The 25531-nt window shown below is 41.2% G+C and overlaps 1 protein-coding gene across 4 annotated transcripts in view; it reads right to left on the minus strand.

Annotated features, from left to right (window-relative positions):
* Nucleotides 1–25531, minus strand: part of SENP5 (SUMO specific peptidase 5) — a 48029-nt gene that overhangs the window by 16724 nt on the left and 5774 nt on the right. For all 4 annotated transcript variants that reach the window (XR_014492675.1, XM_083363928.1, XM_083363929.1 and 1 more), the window contains exons 2-6: nt 18861–20395; nt 10269–10374; nt 9992–10139; nt 5596–5643; nt 4125–4202 (exon numbers count right to left, since the gene is read on the minus strand). Coding sequence is in view for 3 of the 4 variants with exons in the window: in XM_083363928.1 (XP_083220054.1) it covers nt 4125–4202; nt 5596–5643; nt 9992–10139; nt 10269–10374; nt 18861–20364 (1884 nt within the window). In the remaining variant the exon portion in view is untranslated. The remainder of the gene's footprint in view (nt 1–4124; nt 4203–5595; nt 5644–9991; nt 10140–10268; nt 10375–18860; nt 20396–25531) is intronic.

Genomic DNA, 25531 nt, shown 5'->3' on the forward strand with positions numbered 1-25531 from the left:
TCTAATTTGGAGGAATGGCAGAGAGGTATCAACAAATTTGTTTGGGCAGGGAAAAGGCCACGAGTTAAACTTAAGATTATGCAGGATACTCGTGAAAGAGGTGGTCTTAAAATGCCTAATTTTAAATTATATTATGAAGCTGCTGCGTTAGCAGGTATAAGTGATTGGATTAATTTGACACAAGAGAGATTATTAAATCTTGAGGGCCACGACTTGCTGTTTGGCTGGCATGCATATTTGCTTTATGATAAGAAGGTAGATAATGTGTTTAGAGTGCATATTTTAAGACAGGCATTGCTGAGAGTTTGGAAGAAGTACAGACATAAGTTAGATTGTAAGATACCATTGTGGGCAATTCCAAAACACGCAATAGAAAATATACATGCTGGTTTCAAACATGATGTGACTACGTACAAGGAGATTCTAAGCTTGGAAAGAAATGTTTGGTGTTTGAAGCCATATAGTCTCTTGCGAGACGAGAAGATTGTTCAAAATTGGTTTCAATATACTCAGCTACGGGCCAGGTGGAAAGAAGATCAGAAAAATGGTTTCACAACGACTGATGAAAATCTGATGAAGCAAATTAGAAATCAAGGACCAGCACATATTAAACGGATATATCTTGCATTGATAGAGATTGATTCAGAAACAGAACTTGTTAAGGATTGTATGATAAAATGGGCCCAAAATATCCAGGAAGTTATCACAATGGACACGTGGGAAAAGATTTGGGTGAGGAACGTAAAATTTACACAAGCTCAAAATTTAAGAGAGAACTTTTATAAAATGTTTCATAGATGGCATCTAGATCCTAAAAAGCTTGCAAGTATGTATCCGAATTATCAGCCAAAATGCTGGAGATGTGGTGATGAAGATGCAACATATTTTCATGTATGGTGGACTTGTAAAAAGGTTAAGGCCTTCTGGATAAAAATTTGGTGGAATATGCAGAAGATCTTCAAGCAAAGGATAAAGTTTTGTCCGCAACTTTTCTTGTTGGGAATAATTACGGACGCTACGGTTGTGGACACTAAATTGATGTTAAATGTAATTACGGCAGCAAGACTTTTGATAGGTCAGTATTGGAAGAAAGAGGAACTGCCGACCATAGAAGAGTGGACTTTAAAGGTCTCCGACCTGGAAGATGGCGAAGATTTCGGCTTATTTGAAAGATCACTCGCAAGAACGTTATATTATGGAATGGAGAAAATGGATTGAGTTTATCCAGAATAAGTATAGGGTCAAGAAGTTTCATGTCGCATTTGAATAAGTCTTCTTTCTTTTTTTTCTTTTTCTATTTTAGCTTTTCTATATATATTTAATATTACTAAGGTTTGTTTTATCCTATATAAGCTAGAGAGTGATGGATTTTAGAGTTTATGGTTTTTAGTATATGGTTGTTTATGATTGTTTTTTTATATATATACCTTGTATTTAGCTCTGGGAAGTCGGGGGGAGGGGGGAGAGGGAGGGGGGAGGGAGAGGGGAGGGGGAGGGGGGATTGTTAAAGATAAACTGTATGTTAAAACTTTTCAATAAAAAAAAAGACTTGTGAACTTTAACTCCCAGAATTTCTCTGCCAGCCAAGGCTGGCGGAGCAATTCTGGGAGTTGAAGTCCGCAAGTTGCCAAGTCCGCAAGTTGCCAAGTTTGAAGACCCCTGGTATGGCATGACCAGAATACATCTGAAAGAATCCATTGCCAGGAAAGTGAACTGGGAGGACAAGTAATTTTTTCATCAATCTGTTCAGTTGAAGGTCACCAGCAAGTACAGAGAACAAGACTCTGGAAATGAGCATCTGTTGTACTGTAGATGGTGAAACCGAGAATAGTTTAGCTTCTACATCAATGGACTATCTTTGTGAAAGATAGTTATAGGAAGACTGGGAAGAAATGGTTTGCTAGGCACTTTCCCGTCTCATGAGAATGGCATAAAACAAGAATCAAAGACGGAGGATAGGAATAGCCCAGAAGCTAACATGCTGACAAGATCCAGGACAAGTAAAGCAGAACACAAAGGGAGAAATCCAGGATGAGCATTCAGCATGTTGTAGGATATTACAACGCAAATACTGGCAGGTAATACTCAGAAACTCTTGATGTTTCTACATCATTGCAGAATATGAAAAATTAACAGAAGACAAAGATGTTGTGATAAGACATTATATAAACTTGACAGGGAGTATGATCCTATAGCATTGGAAGGTTACAACTTTTCAGAAGGATAAGATCTAGCAGAAGGGATGAGGAGATTGCACTGTACGTGAAGAATATATACATATTCTTTGAACAGTCGTCCACCCTTGGTGTTGTTCAAAGAAGCTTGGTATTCTGACCACCTCTCAATCAACCGTCATATAAACTTCCCCCCGGCACACCAACTCCTTAGGATTTGGGAAAAGGAATGGCACAGACAACGTGAATGCAGACAATGTGAACACTTACAGGGCACATTGCTAAACCAGGATCAGGATTGCATAGCCATACAACGACCCCACACCACAGAATGTGAGAAAGAGGAAGAGCAACCATTAAGATCCTTCGGTATGAGAACACGTGCAATGACAAGAGCGATGGCTATGACTGATACAATGGATAGTGATCCCCCTCGGAGAGTAAACACTCGGAGACAATCGCAGCCCACAAAAACGAGTGCGAGGCAGCTCAAGAAAATACGGCCGACAGAAACGAACAGACCGGTGACACGTTCCATGAGCGGAGCGCAAGAACGCCAATGATATAAATGTACTTTCACTGCTCCGACGACTTTATCCTGACGACGTTGGCAGTTTGACCAATGAAAGCTCGATTTTATTAAAAATTGCTTTATTTTTTTTACTTTGTCCCAGTGTTTTAATTTCTTGCTTCAATTCCAATATGCCTGGGATTCGTATCTTTAATTTAATTAAGGAATACACACACACACACACACACACACACACACACACAGAGAGAGAGAGAGAGAGAGAGAGAGAGAGAGAGAGAGAGAGAGAGAGAGAGAGAGAGAGAGTGAGTTAGGAATGCAGCATGGACATCCCACTGCAAATGAGTACGCCTAAAAGGAGACACAAAAGTAAGAGGTACCAAAAGCAACCAAAAGGATTATTTGTGTTAGAAACAAAAGAAAAGCCAAAGGGCAAGTAGGTCCAACGGTGAACGGGTAATGAGAGTTAGACCCGGATGCTGCATTTGATCACACAAGATGGCGCTTGTTGTCCCGAAAAGCACACCTTGCACTTGTGAGAGTAACACTAGGATGACGATGGTGATGATGATTTTATTTATTTATTTAGCATAATGGCATTGTTACATTAGCCAGAGAGAGAGAGAGAGAGAGAGAGAGGGGGGGGGGAGAAAATGGAGTGAGTTCAGACCAAAATAGATCAAGATGGTTAATAAGATTGGAAATCAAACCAGCTTTCAAATAGTAAATTTAACTTGACCATTTAGATAGAGCTACATCACTCCAGCTCATAAAAATAGTACAATGAGAATTAACTATGGCTTACTTGGAGTGAGAGCTGAAGTGGCAAAATAAGATACCCTTAATCTCAGATTTTATTTTTATTTATTTTTTTCAAAAAAAGGAGGGAAAAGCACACATTCTCAGTTTAATTAAAATCCAGCCAGGTGGAACTCCCATTTTCGGCTGAACTCAAAATGCTCCACACAAAGCGTGAACAAAACAAAACAAAAGTTCTACTACACAAGTCAAGTAACAAAATCCAATTTAATTTCTAATTCCAAAGAGCAGAATGGAACATTTCATTTAGGGTTCTAAATAAATACTTACAAAAGCTATTTTAACTACAAAAGAATTCGAAGACGTTGGCCCTACACGAGCGATTAAAGTAATCATATTTTTGTGATACCACACTTGAATTTAGCCAAAAGGCAAAAAAGAGTTTTACTTGGTCTGTTCCCCAAAGAATAATATTCTCACCAGCTATGCCATGAATGGCACCCTGCAAGCCTACGTTTTGCTTTTGACGCAGATTATGTTGATATTTTTATGAATGGGAAAAGTTCATAAACATAAAGTTCATACATTTTAGATGCATTTTTCCCAATGTGCAACACTTCTCACCTGCCAAGGGTTGTGAAGAACAGCAAATAGGAACATACCTTTTTAGTCCATCGTTTCACCCCATTATATCCTTTGGTTACCAGCTGTCTATGGAAAAAACTGTTGAAGAAGTGAACCTATAAAGGCAAGGCGATCAGTGAATGTACTGGTCCAATCGGAGTTCATACTTCCAATGCTGAACTGAGTCCTTAACAGTAAAGCTACTTCATGCAACAAGAGAAGGAAAAGGGCTCATCTTTAGATATCTATCCATCTGGTTTGGTATAGCAACCAAACAGGACAGGTACAGACTTCAGCTGACAGTTAGGACTTCAGAAAAAAGAATTGCAACCAGCCTGCCTTCCCCTGAGCACCTGTATACTGCATGAGCCAGAAAGAGGGATGAGAAAATAGCTACAGACCCCTCGCATCCTGGACATAAAACTGTTTCAACGCCTCCCTTTGGGATGCTGCTATAGGGCATTGCGTGCCACAAGTAGACACAATTTCCCCCCCCCCATGCCATCATTCTGTTAAACACCTAGTTCCCACAACACTGTCTTCTGACTAAGGATATTTGCCATGTAATATAGCTGTATTTCTATTATCCTTCTGATCTTTCCTATTACCTTCTCCTATTGTATATAATACAATCATTGTTGTTTATGTGTATATTGACAGCTTATGGACCAGAGACAAATTCCTTTATGCTCAATCTTTCTATTCTATTCTATTCTATTCTATTCTATTCTATTCTATTCTATTCTATTCTATTCTATTCTATTCTATTCTATTCTATTCTATTCTATTCATAAACCAGTTTATGTTGTTGTTGTTAGCTGCGAAGTCATGTCTGACCCATCGCGACCCCATGGATAATGTTCCTCCAGGTCTTCCTGTCCTCTACCACCTTCTGGAGTCCATTTAGGCTCATGCCTCCTGCTTCAGTGACTCCATCCAGCCACCTCATTCTCTGTCGTCCCCTTCTTCTCTTGCCCTCAACCTTTCCCAGCATTAGGCTCTTCTCCAGTGAGTCCTTCCTTCTCATTAGGTGGCCAAAGTATTTGAATTTTAGCTTCAGGATCTGGCCTTCTAAAGTGCAGTCAGGGTTGATCTCCTCTAGGACTGATCGGTTTGATCGCCTTGCAGTCCAAGGGACTCGCAGGAGTCTTCTCCAGCACCATAGTTCAAAGGCCTCAATTCTTTGGCGCTCAGCCTTTTTTATGGTCCAACTTTCACTGCCATACATTGCAACTGGGAAGAGCATAGCCTTGACTATACGCACTTTTGTTTATGAGCCTATGTATAAACATTTAAATAATATTCATAAAATACATGTACAAAACATAGGCAGTTTAGCTGCTCTACTGTCCCCACCATCACCCAGCTTTCCAGGTGATTTGACCGTTTAATAAATAAACCGATTCTTCATATATTTTTTTCTCAAGATAATTCTTTATTCTCCTTCCTACTCGTTTTGGATCTTATTTGGCTAATTTTACCTAAAAAGACAAAATGAAGGATTCCTACCTTATCAGGGACTGCGTCCATTATTAGCTCACCATACATGTTGATAATCTGAAAGAGTTTAGAAAAAAATATTTTAAAAAATGGAAAGGCTATTAAGTCCAATGCATAGTTATTTTATGGAACATGAAATATATATCAAGTTCCTTATGCTTAATTTAATGTAGACAGCATGCACACTACAGTTCTACGCAAAGGAAAAGAGAAAATTACAATTATCTCATATTGATTAAAGAAATGTTTATTTTCTTATACCAATAACTTGGTAATAGTTGAGGGGGGAGGCGGTCAAAAAATGTTGGGATGTCCTACATTTGTGTAGAGTATTAGATATTAGTACCTGAATCTAATAGTATTTCTACAGGCATAAATGACAGAAAAGAAAGCCAGAACTTCTTCAGCAGTTTATTATTTGCCTAAAGCTCTATATTTTTCTACACTTACATTGAAATGAGGCATACGAATGCATCCCCTTCAAAGCGCTCTAGATAAAAAGATTTTAAAATCAAAGGCTATCATGAATAGCTGCTCTGGTTTGCGGTGGGTGTATGATTTGTTTTTAAGTTCCACTTATGGGTTTTGTATCGTGAATCACTCAAATCCTATCGTGGCCGGCTGTAAGCTGAGAACATATGCAGGCCCAGTATCTGGTGTTTTTTTTTTAATATAAACAATGCTGCCCTTCAGTGGTTACATGGCCTAGACCAGGGGTCTTCAAACTTGGCTCTTTTATGACTTGTGGACTTCAACTTCCAGAATTCCTCAGCCAGGCACACGTGCCTGGCTGAGGAATTCTGAGAGTTGAAGTCTACAAGTCATAAAAGGGCCAGGTTTGAAGACCCCTGGCCTAGACATTGGTATTTGAACATAGATCTTTTTAACATTTATATTTTATTGGGTTTTACTAATCTAGGTGAAATGTTAATAATGCTAGTCCAGACATGTCAAACACAAGGCCCGGGGGCCGGATCCGGCCCGCGAAGTGGTTTCATGTGGCCCGTGAAGCCATCCTGGAAACAGGGAGGGAACGGCCCCCACTGCCTTGGCCCTGGCCCAGAGACCCTCCTTCTGCCAGAGACCCTCAGATCTGTCCCACTCCTGCCCAGGGTCCCATAGGCACCCTTGGTGCGAACGATGTAGAGCTGGCCACGCCCACCCAGTAGGCCATATGCACTCTAGCCACGCCCACCCTGGCCATACCCACCCGCCCCCCCTGAGGGCAACCACAATGCTGATGCGGCCCTCAATGAAATTGAGTTTGACACCTCTGTGCTAGTCCATCTATGATATGCCATGGGCTAAATAAATAATATAGTAAATACCGAACATTTTTGGGAGACCACCTCACAAAGGAAGTCACCAGTGTCCACCACACAAAATCACTGCATTTCACACTTGCTGGTTCAGAGAAATTCATTTGCTTAGAGGTAGCCCTTGACTTGTGACTGGTCACTTAGTGACCATTCAAAGTTAAGACCTGCCTGAAAAGGGGGACTTATGACCCAGATCCAAAGTTCTGACGGTGACCCCCCCCCTGCACAGTCACGTGACTACGCTTTGGATGCTGGGCAACTTGGCCTTCATTCACAGCCGTTTGTGGCGTCCTGGGGTCGCCTGACCCTGTTTTACAATGGTTTTGCTGAAAACCGGTCCTTCCTTTCAGTTTTCTGCAAAGCCCCAGCACAGCGAACAATGGATCCGCTCAACTGTCATGTTTGCTTAACAACTGCCAGAAAAATCAATCAATCAATCAATCAATCATGAAATCAAGTCAGTTGTCATTTTACAACCGTTACAACAATGGCAGGCTCCATTGCAGTCATAACTCAAGGACTCCCTGTTGCTCCTGTCTGAAATACTTTGTCTCACAAGAAAACGTGCTTAAGCCATTAAATAATGGGGTTGTGTTAAAAAGATAAAATAAATGAGATTCACCGGGTGTGGAGAAACAATAGCACCTATCCAGAGTTTCTCAACCGTGGCAGCTTGAAGATGTGCGGACTTCAACTCCCAGAATTCCCTGGCCAGCAAAGCTTCTGGGAGTGCCAAGGTTGTGAAACGCTGACCTATGCTAGTCTTTGCATACTAAAGCATCTTTTAGAATTCATAAAATTTATGAGCCTCTAAACTTTCCTCACAAAAACAAACATCATTAAGCAGAGCAGCTAAATCGAGGCCATTCTTGTATAATGAATTCTTTGGGAACTCTGCAAGCAGCTAATGCAAACAAATATAAAAGGAAGGAAAGAAAAAGGAAAGAAAAAACCTGCTTAACAGCAATTATAATTGTATTATCACCGAGTTCTTTTTTTAAAAAAAATCTTCTTCTTTGAAAGTTTCAATAACAATCCTATAAAAAAAAAGAACTCTGCCCAGCAACAAATAAGCCACTTCTAACTCCTTGGGAGAAAAAAATGCAAGATAAAAATTTGATAAATAACCTGTTTACTTCTCCGGCCTTCTCCGAGTTGAGCAAGTATACAGTATACAGATAAGAATAAAATGTGTTCTGAACGAAATCTTTTGCACACTGAACTTCTCATCAGTTAGCTAAAACTTAATGCATCTTTCTTTTGAGAGGTTCCCTACTTCTAAACTGGAGTTCTACAGAAACGAGCAAGATACTCTCCTTCGTAAGATTAACACTGTAGAACTAATATATCACGTTGTGGCCCAGTGTAACACAAATTACACATCTTTACGTTAATTCTAGGAAAAAGTGGGTTCTTTGCACATACATTCTCACAACTAATCAAATCATTTGCTTTAGATTTGCCAACACACACACACACACAAAAAATTCTGGGCAAGTAAGCATTTAAATCAGTGGAGGGATTCAGCCGGTTCGCACCACTTTGGCGGAACCGGTACCTAATTTTTTGTTGCCCAGGCCCAGAATGGACTTCCGGAAGTGGCAGCCACACAGAGAAACGGCTGTTTACATATTTGAATCCCAACACTGATTTAAAACATGTTTTTAAGAAAAAAACATTCCTTCCCATTTTTAGGCAGAGATAAAGATCATCACTTATTACATTCAAAATACAGGAAAAAAGAAATTGTTGCATTATTCTCTTTAAAGATTCATCTGTTCACAATCCTTTCTCTATCTGAACATATTTTTCTCAACTGCCTACGAATGCCATCTTAGAATCTGACATTTTAGCTCTCCCATTTTCCTTTATTCCACACAGTTGGCCAGTTCATTCAGAAATCACATTTATTATAGATCAAGCCATCTTCTCCCACCAAGACAACCTATCCAATATGAATTCAGAATTCATTCAGATATAGCTGTCACCTATCTTGTAGATCAGTGGGCTCATAACAATCTGAATGGGCATTTACTGTTTATTCTAAGTTTACTGTATCATCTGTTATGGTATAAAAAGGTAAAGGTAAAGGTTCCCCCACACATAAGTCCTAGTCGTTTCCAACTCTAGGGGCCGGTGCTCATCTCCGTTTCAAAGCCGAAGAGCCAGCGCTTATCCGAGGACGTCTCCGTGGTCATGTGGCCAGCATGACTAGACGCCAAAGGCGCATGGAACGCTGTTACCCTTCCCACCGTAGTGGTCCCTATTTTTCTACTTGCATTTTTATGGGCTTTCGAACTGCTAGGTTGGCAGAAGCTGGGACGAGTAACAGGCGCTCACTCTGTTACACGGCACTCAGGATTCGAACCGCCAAACTGCCGACCATCTGATTGACAAGCTCAGCGTCCTAACCCACTGAGCCACCGCATCCCTTTTCTGTTATGGTATGCTCAGGTCTAAATTATAAGAGTTCATTCTGATGATTTGTTATTTATCTTTATGGTGGATATTCTTTTGTTAGCTGGGCTGAAAACATCTCATCGAACTCCCTTTATAAGACCCTACTCAGGGTAGAGTCAAGGTGACTGGATGAAGCTGAGCGTTCACTGGCCGGATGCCCTTCCTGATGCCACACAGAGTTCACAGCAGATATTTTTATTTTGTGCCTTAGGAAAAAAATCTGCCACTGCGTAGGACTGAACTCTCAACCTTTCGAGTGGGCCACCACGCCGTTCCCTGAAACACTGACCTTAGAGAATCCTCACTTTAGAAAGGCCTCAGTTGTGTAACACTAGCAATTCTTTCCTTCACATTCTTCTAATGCATACAAGCTGAGGCCCTCCACCTTTCTGGATAAGTGAGCACAAACTTTTGACTGTATTATGGGCTCTTTCACAGAATGGTTAATAACCAGGCAGGGTCAGCAACAAGATACAAATCCACCAAAATGCTCCCCTCCATCATTGCTTGGTGTTTCCTAGTTAAGTTCTCCCAAGAAGCCAGCATCCCACGCAACCACTCTGGTCGTCAGCAAGCTACCATTTCAAGCAGCTCCATCTTAGTGGCTTTTTACAGCAGTATCTCACCTGGTCATTTAGCCAGTTCTGACCGTCCAGCGTTGTCAAATCATCCATATCCAGCATGTGCTTATTATAAAAGACCCGGAAATTGCAAGTGGAAGATTTTGGGTGCCTAGTCTGATACTTCATGATTTCTTTAGTGATGAATGGCTTTCTGCAACAAAATTAAAACAGTCAATGTTAAATAATCCCAGTACTTGTGAGACACAGGTACATAAATCCATAAACATGGAATCTGGAATGAGCAGGAATGAGCAAAGCAGAAAATTATAGAGTTACTAACCGATGAGAAAAATCTTCATTAAAGACTTCCTTTAATCTTCCCATAACGTCTTTTTCACAAAGTGGAACTAAGCTGCCGTATTTCTTTATTACTTCATCTAGGAATCCTTCAAGGAAAAGATTTGTATATTAAAAAGTTGCAGAATTAATTACAAAAGAGCTGGCTAATCTATTTCCACAGACAAGTTTGAACAAACCACATTTTCATCTAGAAAATACGGCACAAAATTAACCCACAAGGTTAACTGATGAGTATTGTTGGTCAAAGACGGTACAGATAGTCCTTGACTTACAATAGTTCAGTTAGTGGCTGTTCAAAGTTACGACGACCCTGAGAAAAAGTGACTTATGACCATTTTTCACTTACAACGGTTGTGGCAAACCCATGGTCACGTGACTTGGCAACTGGTTCATTTTTATGACCGTTGCCCTGGGGTCATGTGATCCCCTTTTGTGACCTTCTGACAAGAAAAGTCAATGGGGAAGCCAGATTCACTTAGCAACTGTGTTACTAACTTGCAGGGATAAGTGATTGGTCCAATCACTCCAATCAATCTGTTTTGAAACACTCATTGTAAAATAACCATAAAAAGCCAGTTTGGTCTGGTGGTTAAGGTTAAGTGGTTACAGCAACAGGTTAGAAACTGGAGACTGTGAGTTCTAGTTCTGCCCTAGGCATAAAAACTGGCTAGCTGACTTTGGGCCAATCAGCAGGGGACAATGAGTTCTAGTTCTGCCTTAGGCAAGAAAGCCAGGTGGGTGATTTTGGGCCATTTACTTTCTCTCAGTCCAACTCACCTCACCTATTCTGGGGATAAATAGGAGGCAGAAGGAGTATTAGGTATGTTCACCGCCTTGAGTTATTTATAAAAAATAAATGTGTAACAAATAAACGAGAGAAGCGTGCAAAACCTATTGGAGTATTTGGTATTTTGACTGGTTTTATATGGGTAAATTGCTCTCAAGTGCAACTGAAGTGATATTCAAGGCACAGTCATGAAAATCTATACCAGATTTATTCACCAATCTCTAGCAAAAAAAAAAACCTTGTTTGCATTTGTTTGCATTTTCATTATTAAAATATCAAACCCTTTCATTATATCAGTGATGTTTACTTTACACCATTTCTATCTCTGGAACTCATGAAATACAAGAAGCGCAAAGGCATCATCATCATCCACTACTATTTTCAGCAATTTATCTTAAGTTGATTTTGTGGCCTCCTTGTTGATTTGTTACATCCACAAACCCAACTGGGGCCACTTAAGACTTTGAAGCAGACAGGAACACATTAACACCACAATAAGCACTTCAAAAGCATGCGTGTGTAATTTAGTCAGATTTAGATGGTCAAATATAAATCAATCTTCCCATCTGAAATCCATCCTGAATTTGTTTCCACATTCAGCCTGCCTTTTAAAAAAATGAAATTTTACACTTCTATATTCATGAAAGAATAAATGCATTTTAATACACGATTCACCCACTGTATACTTTTCTGTCCTCAGTCATTTTTGCTAACATATTCCTTTCTGAACACAGTTCTACTTGTTTATCTCTCTTTCTCTCCTTTTGCATATTCATGTTTGCATAGTAATACATATATTACTAGAAATGTGAGAATTGCAAATGCCAAATGGCTTTACTGGGATTCATATACTGAGCTAGATCTGCGTTAAAATGAGAACCAGGTTCTCTCCCATAAAATGCAGTACGGGGTTTCATTGTGTTTTAAAGACGGAATTGGACAAACACGTCTCACCAGTTGAGATTTTTCAACTCATCCACCTGCCTACTTGCAGGGACTCCGATCTTAACTAAGCTGCCAACACCCTTGGAATTTAAGGTTATTAAGAGCATTCACAAAACAACTGCCACAACAGACTATAGGATTCAGGTGACCTTGAGGGCACAGATAAACTTCCCAGTGGCCTCAACTACTCTGAGAAAGAGGGCATGCAAACCAGATGACTGCAAGGCATATAAATCCCTCCATTCTCCACCATTTTTATTTATTTTTTTTTTATTTTAATTCCATTTATATCCCGCCCTTCTCCGAAGACTCAGGGCGGCTTACAAGCTTAGCAGTAGCCTTCATTCTATGTATATGCCTGCTTATTAGGGCTTTCACGCCCCCCCCAAGCGGCATTATTACAAAGTCAGCTTAATTGCCCCCAACAATCTGGGTCCTCATTTTACCTACCTCGGAAGGATGGAAGGCTGAGTCAACCTGGAGCCTGGTGGGATGTGAACCTGCAATAATTGCAGGCAGCTGGTGTTACTTACGGAGGCATTAGCCCACTGCTCCACCAAGGCTCTTTGACCATTCAGTCAGAACCGAAGAAGCTTCTTGGATGAGAAGCGAAATGCCTTCTAGCAAAACAAGGAAATCCAGTGGCCTTTTGAAAGAATGACACCTTTGGGACAACCGCCACAATAAGCATGGCAAAGGTAAAATATCCACTGGCAGGAAGGCAAACCAGTGACAACGCTTTCTAAGGCCATCATGGTTCCTGTCACCTAAGTCAGCTCTGCTTTTTTTTTAATATAAAAAAGGCAAATGGGCAAACCATGAAACAAAGCACGGCTAGTAACTTCTCCCCTGTCTTTTTAACACAAAAAGCATCTGGAATCTTGGAGGTGGAGACAGAGCCATTACCGGACACCAAATCATGCTTGCGGCTGTCTCTTTGTTGGTAGCCCTGCAAAGTTCTGTTTCAATTAAAGTAAAATAATCTAAAAAAAACAACAACCCTAAACTAGATTGGTACCAGGAGAGGTGCTTGTCTTACAACAGTTCCATTAAGTGAGCAAAGTTACAACAGCATTGAAACAAGTGACCCATGACCGTTGTTCACATTTATGACCGTTGCAACATCCCCATGGCCACGTGAACAAAATTCAGATGCTTGGCAACTGGTTCAGATTTATGACGGTCCTGGGGTCATGTGATCCTCTTTTGCGACCTTCGGACAAAGTCAGTGGGGAAACCAGATTCACTTAACAACCGGGTCACTAACTTAACAACTGCCATGATTCACTTAACAACTGTGGCAAGAAAGGTCTTTAAATGGGGCAAAACTCACTTAACAAATGTCTCACTCAGCAACAAAAATTTTGCACCCAATTGTGGTCGTAAGTCAAGGATTGGAAATACCGACCTCTCTTTTTTACTCTAATTAGGTCTGTAAATGAAGTGACTCAATGGAAAGAAACAAGCCGGAGGCAGACAGGGTTAAATATTCCTTACAATTTCTATCTTTTTTTGCTATGAAATGGTAACCTCTTAAATACCACTTGCTTCATAGGACAGCATAATACACTCTTTTCGCCGTCAATCTGAACTTTCTATTCCAAGTTCATATGCAGATAATCTTCACTTTACAACCACAATTGGAACCATTTCCATTGCTGAGCAAGGCAGGTGGTGAGTTGTACCACACCCTTTTTTTGCCACGATTAAGCACTGCAGTTGTTAAGTGAACCGCACAGTTGTTAAGCGAATCTGGCTTCCCCCATTGATTTTGCTGGCTGGAAGCTGGCTAGAAAAGTCACAAATGGCCATCACGTGACACTTTTGTAAATCACTTTTTGCCGTGCCCCTGGAACTTTGAATGGTTGCCAAATGAATGTACCAGCAAAACCTGAACGTGCATTGAGTCAGCCATGTATACCTTTGTACAGGTAATCCTCAACTCACAACAATTAATTTAGTAACCCAGGGCTCTTCAAACTTGGCCCTTTTATGACTTGTGGACTTCAACTCCCAGAATTCCTCAGCCAGGCATGAGGAATTCTGGGAGTTGAAGTCCACAAGTCATAAAAAGGCCAAGTTTGAAGAGCCCTGTAGTAACTATTCTAAGTTAAAACAGCCCTGGGAAAAGTCACTCATAAACATTTTCACACTTATGATCACTGAAGCGTCCCCATTTGTCCACTTGACAACTGGCTCATATTTATGACCATTACAGTGACACAGGTCATGTGATCGCCTTTTGCACCCTTCTGACAAGCAAAGTCAACGGGGAAGCCAGATCCATTCAACAACCATGTTACTAACTTAACAGCTGCAGTGATTCACTTAACAACCCCTGGAAGAAAGGTCGTAAAATGGGGTAAAAGTCACTTAACAAATGTCTCGCTTAGCAACAGAAATTTTGGGCTCAATTGCCATCGTAGGTTGAGGACTACCTACATCAATGCTGGACCAGTGTCTTCCATAACCAGCAAAGACCAGTTTACTGTATTTCTCACAACAAGTAGGGTTGATGTCACTTCTCAAGTTACCTACATCAGAGTACCAGTGAATGGTTTATCTGTGATTTATTATAAATGCATTGGAAATTGTTTTTATTCTATTAGCTTTCAGACATTTTTATTTTTTTACATTTTGCTTTGATGTTTTATTCTTGTGAGCTGCCTTGCATTCGAGGGAAGACATCAGTGCACAAATGACGAAAATAAAGAATAATATGGAAATGATATGGAAATGTTACATTAGATCAATGAATTCCATGAAAAATGGCTGTATTGTAGGACTTGGCACCTATTGAAAGCAATGCTCCAAAACAAAGAGTGGCAATGGATGGATAGAAGATGAATGCAGAACACTTCATAAAGGTTGTTAAATGCATACCCTAAAGTTATATTTTCCCAGCAAGAGCAAGATCTGAGCTTATTTTTATAGGTCACCTAAGATTGCACCAGAATTTAGTCGCCGATAGTCAAATGTTTTTTTTAAAAAAATCACGAGGTCAGCAAATACATACTTCTTTGCAACAGTACATTGTAAAAGCTCTAAAACAAAAGCCTTATAAATTTCAAAAATGCTCTTTCATTTTCTCTATTGCAGTGATCATACATTTGCCTCGTTTTAAAATGGAAATATTGTTAAACTTTGAATTCCATTTAATGTTTCTACACTGAAAGGGGCTGTGTGTATCATTAATTGGGTTATGAGTAGCTGCTTGCAAAGCTTCATGTTCTGATCATGATCATGATGCTCACAACGTTCTGGGATTTTGTCCACCCAAATGTGCCAATTCAGCTGTGGGGGGTGGTCCTTGGTGCTCTCTGAGCTTGCTTGTTTTCTTGCAGACGTTTCATTACCCTAACTAGATAACATCATCAGTTTTCTGGGGATGCTGATCCCTTCAAAGGATTCACTTCCAGAAAAAGACAAAATTCCCAAATAGCCACATGGAACAATGTTTAGGGGTAGAGTACAGGTAATCCTTACGACCGTCAGACCACAATTGGTCAGAATTTCTGTTGCTATGAATGGACAAGAATGTCTGTTGCTAAGCAAGACAGATGTTGAGTTGTGGTCAGTGAATCACTGCAGATGTTAAGATAATCATGGGGTCATTAAGTAGATCCAGTTTCCCCCCACTGATTTTGCTTGTCGGAAGCCATCCAGGAAGTTTGTAAACAGTGATCACATGACCGACAACCGTCATAAATGCGTGCTGGTAGCCAAACACCCAAATTTTGACTATGTGACTTGGGGATGCTGCAGTGGTCGTTAAGACAGTATAATGGCTGCTGGTAAGTGATTTTTTTTCAGTCATTGTAATGTCAAATGGTCACTAAACCGATCATTGTACAGGTAGCCCTCAACATACAACTCTATTTAGTGACTGTTCAAAGTTACGACGGCACTAAAAAAAGTGACGTGCGACCGTTTTTCAGTTACGATCTTTGCAGCATCCCCAAGGTCATGTGATCACCTTTTGTGACCTTCTGACAAGCTTAAGTCAACAGGGAAGCCAGACCTCACTCAACAACCGGGTTACTAGCTTATCAACTGCAGTGATTCACTTAACAATTGTGGCAAAAAAGGTTGTAAAATGGGCCAAAACTCATTTAACCAATGTCTCTATAGAGCCTTGGTGGAGCAGTGGGCTAATACCTCCTTAAGTAACACCAGCTGCCTGCAATTAGTGCAGGTTCGCATCCCACCAGGCTCAAGGTTGACTCAGCCTTCCATCCTTCCAAGGTAGGTAAAATGAGGACCCAGATTGTTGGGGGCAATTAAGCTGACTTTGTAATAATGCCGCTTGGGGGGGGCGAAAGCCCTAATAAGCAGGCATATACATAGAATGAAGGCTACTGCTAAGCTTGTAAGCCGCCCTGAGTCTTCGGAGAAGGGCGGGATATAAATGGAATTAAAATTAAAAAAAATAAAATAAATAAATAAGTCTCACTTAACAGGTATTTTTGGGCTCAACTGTGGTCTTAAAAGTACATTGAGGACTACCTATGCACAGTTTTGCGCATGACTGCTTGTGTGTGATCTCCACAGCAAATTATGCTCTATTTCTGGGATCCCAGGGAGCAGATGAAATGTTCCAAAGAGCAACTATATCTAAATACTGTGTTCAGATCTCTGTATCTATTTCTTCCCACACTTAACATAATATAGATAAAATCCTCAGCACGGGTACATAATAGACTACAAGTGATTGGCACTATCATATAGGCAGCTCTATATAATCTGCAATTCACCAAATTCAAGACAATAAGGTAACCATATTTATGGACTCTCCAGTGCTTGATTACTGCTCATCTGCTTGTCAAGTACACCATGATGTACAACGTGGCTTGTAAGATCACACATTTACAGACGACAGACGCCACCACAAGTAGGATCTAAAGTCGAAAATGGGCTTTGAACAAGCACGAGGACACTCTATGGGTGCCTCTATTGGCACCCCATTCAATAAACTGTGTCTTTTCCCAGGCTCCCAGAGAAACACCATTTAAATTAAGGAGATATTGGTAGCATACCTATGCCTGCTTCTTTTTGACTTCAGATGAAAAGCAAAGCACATCCACGTTACTGTCCAATAAGTCCTCGACTTTTTTTCTGACAGTTAGAACAATTAACCAGTGGAACAACCTGCCTCCAAATGCTGTGAATGCTTCAAGCCTGGAAGTTTTTAAGAAGAGACTAGAAAGCCATTTGTCTGAAATGGGATAGGATTTCCTGCCTGAGCATGGGGCTGGATTAGATGACCTCCAAGGTCCCTTCCAACATTAATTATTATTATTATTATTATTATTATTATTATTATTATTATTATTATTACTATTATTATTGATCATCGCACAGTCAGCCAGATGTTCAGACTGGATTTGGCATTTTTGTCAACCTAGCGAGTCCTTACCAAGGACCTGGGATAGGCAGATGTGGATGTTTGAGGGTATTACAGATATCATTGCAGGATGGAAGCAGTTCCTGGTAAGGCCACCTTTTGCAATTGACTAATGGTGAATTTGTCAATGCCAGTGGTGTTCAAGTGTTGCTCCAGTTGTTTTGTGATTGCACCCAAGGCACCTATTACTATTGGTACTACCCTTGCTTGCCTTTGCCACAGTCTTTCTATTTCTATTTGTAGGTCTTTGTATTTTGTTATCTTCTCCAGTTCTTTCTCCTCTATTCTGCTGTCTCCAAGCACTACCTCATCCACTATCCAGACTTTGTTGTCTTTCTTATCTATTATTATTGTTGTTGGTTGTTGTTGTTATTATTATTATTATTATTATTATTATTATTATTATTATTATTATTATTATTACTATTATTATTGATCATCGCACAGTCAGCCAGATGTTCAGACTGGATTTGGCATTTTTGTCAACCTAGCGAGTCCTTACCAAGGACCTGGGATAGGCAGATGTGGATGTTTGAGGGTATTACAGATATCATTGCAGGATGGAAGCAGTTCCTGGTAAGGCCACCTTTTGCAATTGACTAATGGTGAATTTGTCAATGCCAGTGGTGTTCAAGTGTTGCTCCAGTTGTTTTGTGATTGCACTCAAGGCACCTATTACTATTGGTACTACCCTTGCTTGCCTTTGCCACAGTCTTTCTATTTCTATTTGTAGGTCTTTGTATTTTGTTATCTTCTCCAGTTCTTTCTCCTCTATTCTGCTGTCTCCAAGCACTACCTCATCCACTATCCAGACTTTGTTGTCTTTCTTATCTATTATTATTGTTGTTGGTTGTTGTTGTTGTTATTATTATTATTATTATTATTATTATTATTATTATTATTATTATTATTATTATTATTATTATTACTACTACTACTACTACAGTTCATTCAGTGACTGTTCAAAGTTACAACAACAGCACTGAAAAAAGTGACTTTATGAGAGTTTTCACACTTATGACTGCTGCAGCATCTCCAGGGTGACATGATTTACATTTGGAGGCTTGACAACTGCTTCACATTTATGACAGTTGCCGTGTCCCGGGAGTCTTGTGAGCTCCTTTTGTGACTTTCCGACAAGCAATGGGAAAGCCAGAAGTTACCAATTTAACCGCTGCAGTGATTCGCTTAACCAGTGAGGCAAGGAAAGTCGTAAAATGGGGCAAAACTCACTTAACAAATGTCTCGCTTAGCAACAGAAATTTTGGGGCTCAACTGTGGCCGGGAGCCGAGGACTACCTGTACAAAAGAGGGTAATCCTTCTTTATAGAGTGAGGATAAACTGCTCCACGAGCAGCGTCTGAACCTCGTCCCGCAATAACTACACCAAGCAAAACACTCAATAACGTAAGGAGAAAAAAATAATAGGCAAGTACCACAGAGCCACGCAGCCAATTGCTCATCATTGACACAAGACATTTTCTGACTGCTCCTTTTGCCACCTTTGGGAGTCCCCGATTTCTGCCCTGTGCTTCCTCTCAGAGGCTCGTCAAGAGGGCTCTTGCAGTACAGGTGATCTAAGAGCTCTGCGCCAAAGACGTCCGTGCCGAGAGGCCCTTCCACTTCCATCTGACTACGGCAGTCTTCGTTCTGGGCCGACTCCACGACAGGCCCGTTAGTGCAATCATCACTTGTGCCCAAATCCAACTTGGAAGGCTCCAAGACCACCTCATCAGCCCCCATAACCTGATTGGATTCTTCCTCGTCGTGACCTGAAACGGAGATTTCCTTTTCCGTCACGGAGATGAAAACGTCTTCGGGACAGCTGTCCAAGGATGGCATCTCCCCCGCGTCCGCCCTGAGCATGGCCTCCGTCCCTGACGGACTTTTCTGCAACTCTGGCAGCAGGCAGGTTTCCGCGATACCATTTTGGTCTCGGGGCGCAAAGTTCTTGTAATGGAGCTCCCTACGGTGAAACAGTCTCTCTTGCGTAAGGCAAGCATCAGGTCGACATGTTTGACTCTCCTCAATAAGTGGTCCTGGCATGTTATTGTTCATATCTGAGAAGCAAAATAGGTCCCAAGGAGAGCTACGCTTGGATTTCCGAGAAGGAAGCGAGGCCCTGCGATCCTCCGCAAAGGCCTCCGAGCGCTGATCCTCTTGCCAATCTCTCGTTACTTTCGCCGCCCAACTCAGTTTGCTTTTGTTCAATTTACACGGTTTGCCTCTCCGAAGCTTGGGAAGAGATTTCGCAATTCTAATTCGAAACTTAACCAGAGAAAGTTTTTTATGCATCATAAATAGGACTCCTTTTAAAGTACGCTGGTTAAATTTAGGCCTTCGGACATTCAAGAGGCTGCAAGTTCCATTTTGCTTCAGTCCTCGACAGCAATATTTTCTTGCAGAGTTATTTAGAACTATGATTTCGTTTTTGCCTCCATCACTGTTGTGGCCTCTCCCCCTCGGAATTCGACTGCCCCTTTTAAATGACAAACCAGTAATGCTGGCCTCAGGGCTGTATTGCTTGTCCTGACAAACCTCTGGCTCAACCTCTAAGCTAATATATTTAGCCAGAAGCTCACTCTGGCAAGGTGTCCGGCGAAGGCCCTTAGACCCTGAATAAGGTGTTCTACAGCTGGAGAAAGGGGTTTTGAGTGTATTTTGTGGACATGTACAATTCTGAATAAATCCAACTGGCAGATTTATATTGAAGAACACATCAGGAATCCAACTTCTCTGGTGCAGAAGAGCCCTCCTTTTGTGTGGTTTAGTTTGTTTCCCATTGAAAGGTGTCAGACTGCTTTGCTTCCTTCTTCTAAGGAGAGGGGGACGCCTCTTCTGGAAGCAGTGTGGCCTCGGCCCCCAAAGTCCCGCAGTCCATGTTCGACAACTGGCCAGCAACCGACTTCTCCACTGCAAGTTTTGACTATGCTCTTTCATTTTTCTGCAGCATTATGATCCCAAAGTGCAGCTGCAATGGAAAAAAGGAACAGAATTACACAAGAGAATACAGGCAGGTTGTCTCATTTACCATTCTCCAGGAATGTATAGGGCAGGGGTCTTCAAACTTGGCCCTTTTATGACTTGTGAACTTGGCCCTTTTATGACTTGTGGACTTCAACTCCCAGAATTCCTCAGTGGCGTGCCTGGCTGAGGAATTCTGGGAGTTGAAGTCCACAAGTCATAAAAGGGCCAAGTTTGAAGACCCCTGGTATAGGTAGTCCTCGACTTACAACCATAATTCACTCCAAAATTGCTGTTGTTCAGTGAGGCATTTGTTAAGTGAATTTTGCCCCATTTTATGACCCCACTTATTGCCACAGTTCTTAAGTAATCACCGCAGTCAAGTTAGTAATATGGTTGTTAAGTGAATCTGTCTTCCCCATTGACTTTGCTTGTCAGTAGGTCGAAAAGGTGATCATGTGACCCTGGGACACTGCAACCGTCTTAAACATGAGCCAGTTGTCAAGCACCTGAATTATGACCATGGGGATGCTGCAACAGTTGTACGTGTGAAAAGCTTTTTTCACTGTCGTCATAACCAAAAAGTCACTAAACAAACTGCTGTAACCTGACAATTATCTGTAATGGCTTAGAATTTGCTCCCTAAAATAAAAATATACTTTTTCCTAAGTAGGGTCACAATAACTTTCTAAAGTTCTTTCTAAAAAAGAAAGAGCTGTGGTGGCACAGTAGTTAGAATGCTGTACTGCAGGCAAACTCTGCCCACTGCCATGAGTTCGACCCTGACTGGCTCAAGGTCAACTCAGCCTTCCATCCTTCCGAGGTCAATAAAATGATGGCTTTGATTGTTGGGGGCAAATATGCTGACTCTGTCAACCGCTTAGAGAGGGCTGTAAAGCATAATGAAGCGGTATGTAAGCCTAAGTGCTATTGCTATTTGATAAAACCTACTAATAAGTCACAACCAGCCTTGCACCCTGCTTATTGGTAGAATACTGGAAGCAGAAGATCTAATCCCTTTCTCTGCTTTATGCCAATTCCCAACTGCACCCTATTTTCACAGAAGCACTGGCTTTTTTGCCCAAATGATCTTGGCCCTCAATGCTTTCTCCATATCTTCATGTTCATCCAAAAATATTAAACCATCTTAAAAAGACTTCTACCCTATTCTAGACTCTGTGCCCAGCTGGGTGTGAGGCAACATATTTCAAGGGAAATCCTAAGATGGCCATACCTAAGAAGAGACCATTCAAATATCCCAGCCATGAAATCACTAGGCACCCTTGGGCAAACCACTGTGCATCCAGACAACAGTCGTATTTACAGTAACCTATTACAGGAACAAGTGGGGAACTGAGCTATCCATTTGAAGGAGTATGGGAAGAGCTTTTGATCTGAACACTTGAAATCTGTCCTAGCAATGATGACCCGATTACAATCTCACTCCGTTTTAATCATGTTTCTTTAGTGCTGTCTCTCCTAACCTATCCATCCACAGCCCGCCCACCCCCATCCCCTTCAGATTATTTCAGATCAAGTGTTCCTTAGACCCTTTAATCGGGTACCAAAAGCTGAACTGGCTGTTCTAACTGAAAATCCCAATACTGCACCATTTATACAGAAGACTACTTTCGTAACTGTGGCCTATATTAGGGCTTTTCAACCTTTTCACCCATTGTACTACTTTTAGGATATGGCAACATCCGAGTACCACCAGTCGCCTAGCAAGGTGTCAAAAACTTGATGACCAAAAAATAGGAAAAAAGTGATGAAGTACAGGTAGTCCTCGACTTACAACAGTTTGCTTAGTGACTGTTTGGTTACAAGAGCACTGGAAAAAGTGCCCCCCAAGCCACAGCCAAGACACCTGCCTGCCTGCCCGCCCGGCAGCGCTCTTCCGTCTGAGGTTTTCATTGTTGTGAGCATTTCTGTTGAGACTGGCAGTGGGGGGGAAGGTGTTTGGTTTTTATTCCCCCCGTCTGCTGGGTGGTTGCAGAAGGTTTTGGTCACTTCACATGACCCTGGGACACTGTGACCGTCATAAATATGAATCAGTTGCCAAGCATCTGAATGTAAATCACAAGACCCTGGAGATGCTGCAACATTCCAGCTGATCGGTGCTTCTTCTGGGCTCAGAAGTGCCAGGATCAGCGCCGAGCTCCAGCTGGAGCCTGGCGCTGATCCTGGTGCTTCCACTGAGCCCTGACAGCCCTGCAGCTCCAGCCGTCTCAGGCTTGTGCAGTGCTGCAACTGGTTCAGCTCATTCCCCTCCCCCGCTACCACTTTCCTAGGATGGTCGCGTACCACCTGCCAGGTGCCAATGTACCACAGGTGGTACCTGTACCACTGGTTGAAAAGCCCTGGCCTATATTTTTTTTATTTTTTATTTTAATTCCATTTATATCCCGCCCTTCTCCGAAGACTCAGGGCGGCCCACAAGCTTAGCAGTAGCCTTCATTCTATGTATATGCCTGCTTATTAGGGCTTTCACACACACACCCAAGCGGCATTATTACAAAGTCAGCTTAATTGCCCCCAACAATCTGGGTCCTCATTTTACCTACCTCGGGAGGATGGAAGGCTGAGTCAACCTTGAGCCTGGTGGGATGCGAACCTGCACTAATTACAGGCAGCTGGTGTTACTTAAGGAGGCATTAGCCCACTGCTCCACCAATGACTCAGTCACTGCCATTTGTGTATAATCATCACATCCTTTGAAGGCATCACCTCAGTAAACCAATCTTGAAGCCAGCTGTACTGATTCGGTGGTGATATGTAAATGTAGGAGCCGAATACAGGTGAGCCGATCTTTTATTACAGCAGGTGACCGAAGCAATCAGCTTTTGTCCTATCAAGGTCACCTTTACCACTGAGAGCTAATAGTGCAGAGCTCATTCAACTCCACCTTGCAGTAATAATAATAAACAAAAGGGGAGGGGGGAAGATGCAGAAAAAGCACTGACAGAAAGAAATGTACCTATGCAATATATTTATTTTGAGGAAATCTTCTGAACTGGTTTACAAAAAGCAAAGACTCATGGAGGACAGTTGCTTGTTAAGTTAAAAAAGAATATCCCTTTTAATTCCACTGAAGGCAGCCAACCAAAATGGAGGATTGCAAAATTGCAACGTTATCCAGAACATACACAAATCACAGGATATAAAATTATCATTTGTTCAGTAGTGCAAGATTTCTAAAAATCATGAAGTTTCCCCCCCCCCAATATGTGTGATGCTTATTGCTCCAATCTGGATTAATGCTGTAACTGAGCTATATATTTAACTCATTTGTAACAAGAGCTGAATCCAAAAGCATATGTTCTGAGCTTTAAATGAAACAAATCTTTTCTGATTGTGTCTTTATTGAACAAAACTCAAAGTACCTCAAATGTTCAAAAGGGATAAAAACATGAAAAACAGGAACTTAAAAGCAGCACTTTGCTGTTTCCTCATCTCTATTTTAGCACCACAAAAATAGGCAGGCTGCTGCATGGTATTTTAGCCTTAATCTACAGAGAAACTGCACATATTTAAAGGAAGTCAGAAGTCCAAGGTTTATAATGAAGCATTTTTGCCCCTAACATTTTCTGTTTTCAAGAATGTTCTAAATGCAAAATGTGCTGGTTAAGGCACCTGGCTAGAAACCAAGAAACTGTGACTACAAGTCCCATCCTAAGCCTTAAAGCTGGCTGGGTAACTTTGGGCCAGTCATTCTCTCTGAGTCCAATCCACCTCACAGGGTTGTTGTTGTTGTGGAGAAATAGGAGGAGGAAGCAGTATTAAGTATGCTCGCTGCCTTGTATTGTTTATAAATAACGGCGGGATCTAAATAAATATTGTATTATTCTCATTGTGTTCCTTTGTCATGCTTTTATTCTATTCTATTATTTTAATTCTGTTTACGTCTTTCCTTTTCTTCCTTTTTATTATTGTAAGCTGCCTAGAATAGCCCCACAGTGAGATAGGTGGCAAATAAATGTTAATAAATAAACTACTACAGATATGAGGACCCAGATTGTTGGGGGCAATTAAGCTGACTTTGTAATAATGCCGCTTGGGGTGTGTGTGAAAGCCCTAATAAGCAGGCATATACATAGAATGAAGGCTACTGCTAAGCTTGTAAGCCACCCTGAGTCTTTGGAGAAGGGCGGGATATAAATGGAATTAAAATAAAAATAAATAAATAAATAAATAAAATATTGTTAGCATGTTCCACTTGGATATAACAGGAGTGGCCATGCAAAGTTGATTCTGTCCATTCACCCCAAGCATCTAAAGAGGATCTGCTGCAAGTTTTCTTCCCCATGATTATGTGGGATCTGGACCATAGAGAATCAGGCTCCATACTGATTGGAGCATGCTTCAAATGTGCCTTCAGCCAGAATTGGTTGCGGGTGCCTGTCTTGGCTAAGTAGGAGTATTAAATTTTTAATATTCTGATTATTATTGTGCTCTGGTTTATCTTTGCTTTGTTATTCACTGGCATGTCTTGAGTGGGTGGTCGGCAAATATTGCAAAATAAAGTAAGTAACCCTATAACTGGGTTTCATCTTCCCAGCTGAAACCAAAAAAAAATATGTAGGTTTATTTCTTTGCTAAGCTTTGGAGGGATAACTTTGCATGTGCATCAGGAAGAAGCATCAAGACAAGTATTTTTGCTGTTATGTTGCACATACTGTATGAGTCGATTGCTGTTGCTTCTTTGCTATCTGTTTTCTGATGCATATTTTAAACAGCCATTGGTTATAAAAGTTGCTTAACTATTCTTCCAGTGTTAGTTGGGGGAGTTTCAAACTGGGGAGGGGGGAAAACCTCCCCTACCCAATTTTTCCGTAGGTTGAATTGTGGTAGTCCTTAGCCTGGACCACATCCTACATTGTGGCCCACTGCTGTAAAATAAAAGAAACAAAGGATCTATTTCAAATTTCCACAGTGAAAATAGCAAAAACATCCATTTTTTTTAAGCTTTATTTTTCTGGAACATACTTCAAGTGAACACCTGCAAAGGGGTGGGCGGGGGAGACTTCGTCTTACAAACAGCTACCTTAGCTTCTAGGCAATTTTCCTTAATGTATGCTTTTTTGTATAACCTTGCCATACACATAGTCCTCGACTTACAACAACTGAGCCCAAAATTTCTCTG

The sequence above is a fragment of the Vipera ursinii genome (assembly GCF_947247035.1).
Source record: "Vipera ursinii genome assembly, chromosome: 5".
Taxonomy (NCBI): domain Eukaryota; kingdom Metazoa; phylum Chordata; class Lepidosauria; order Squamata; family Viperidae; genus Vipera; species Vipera ursinii.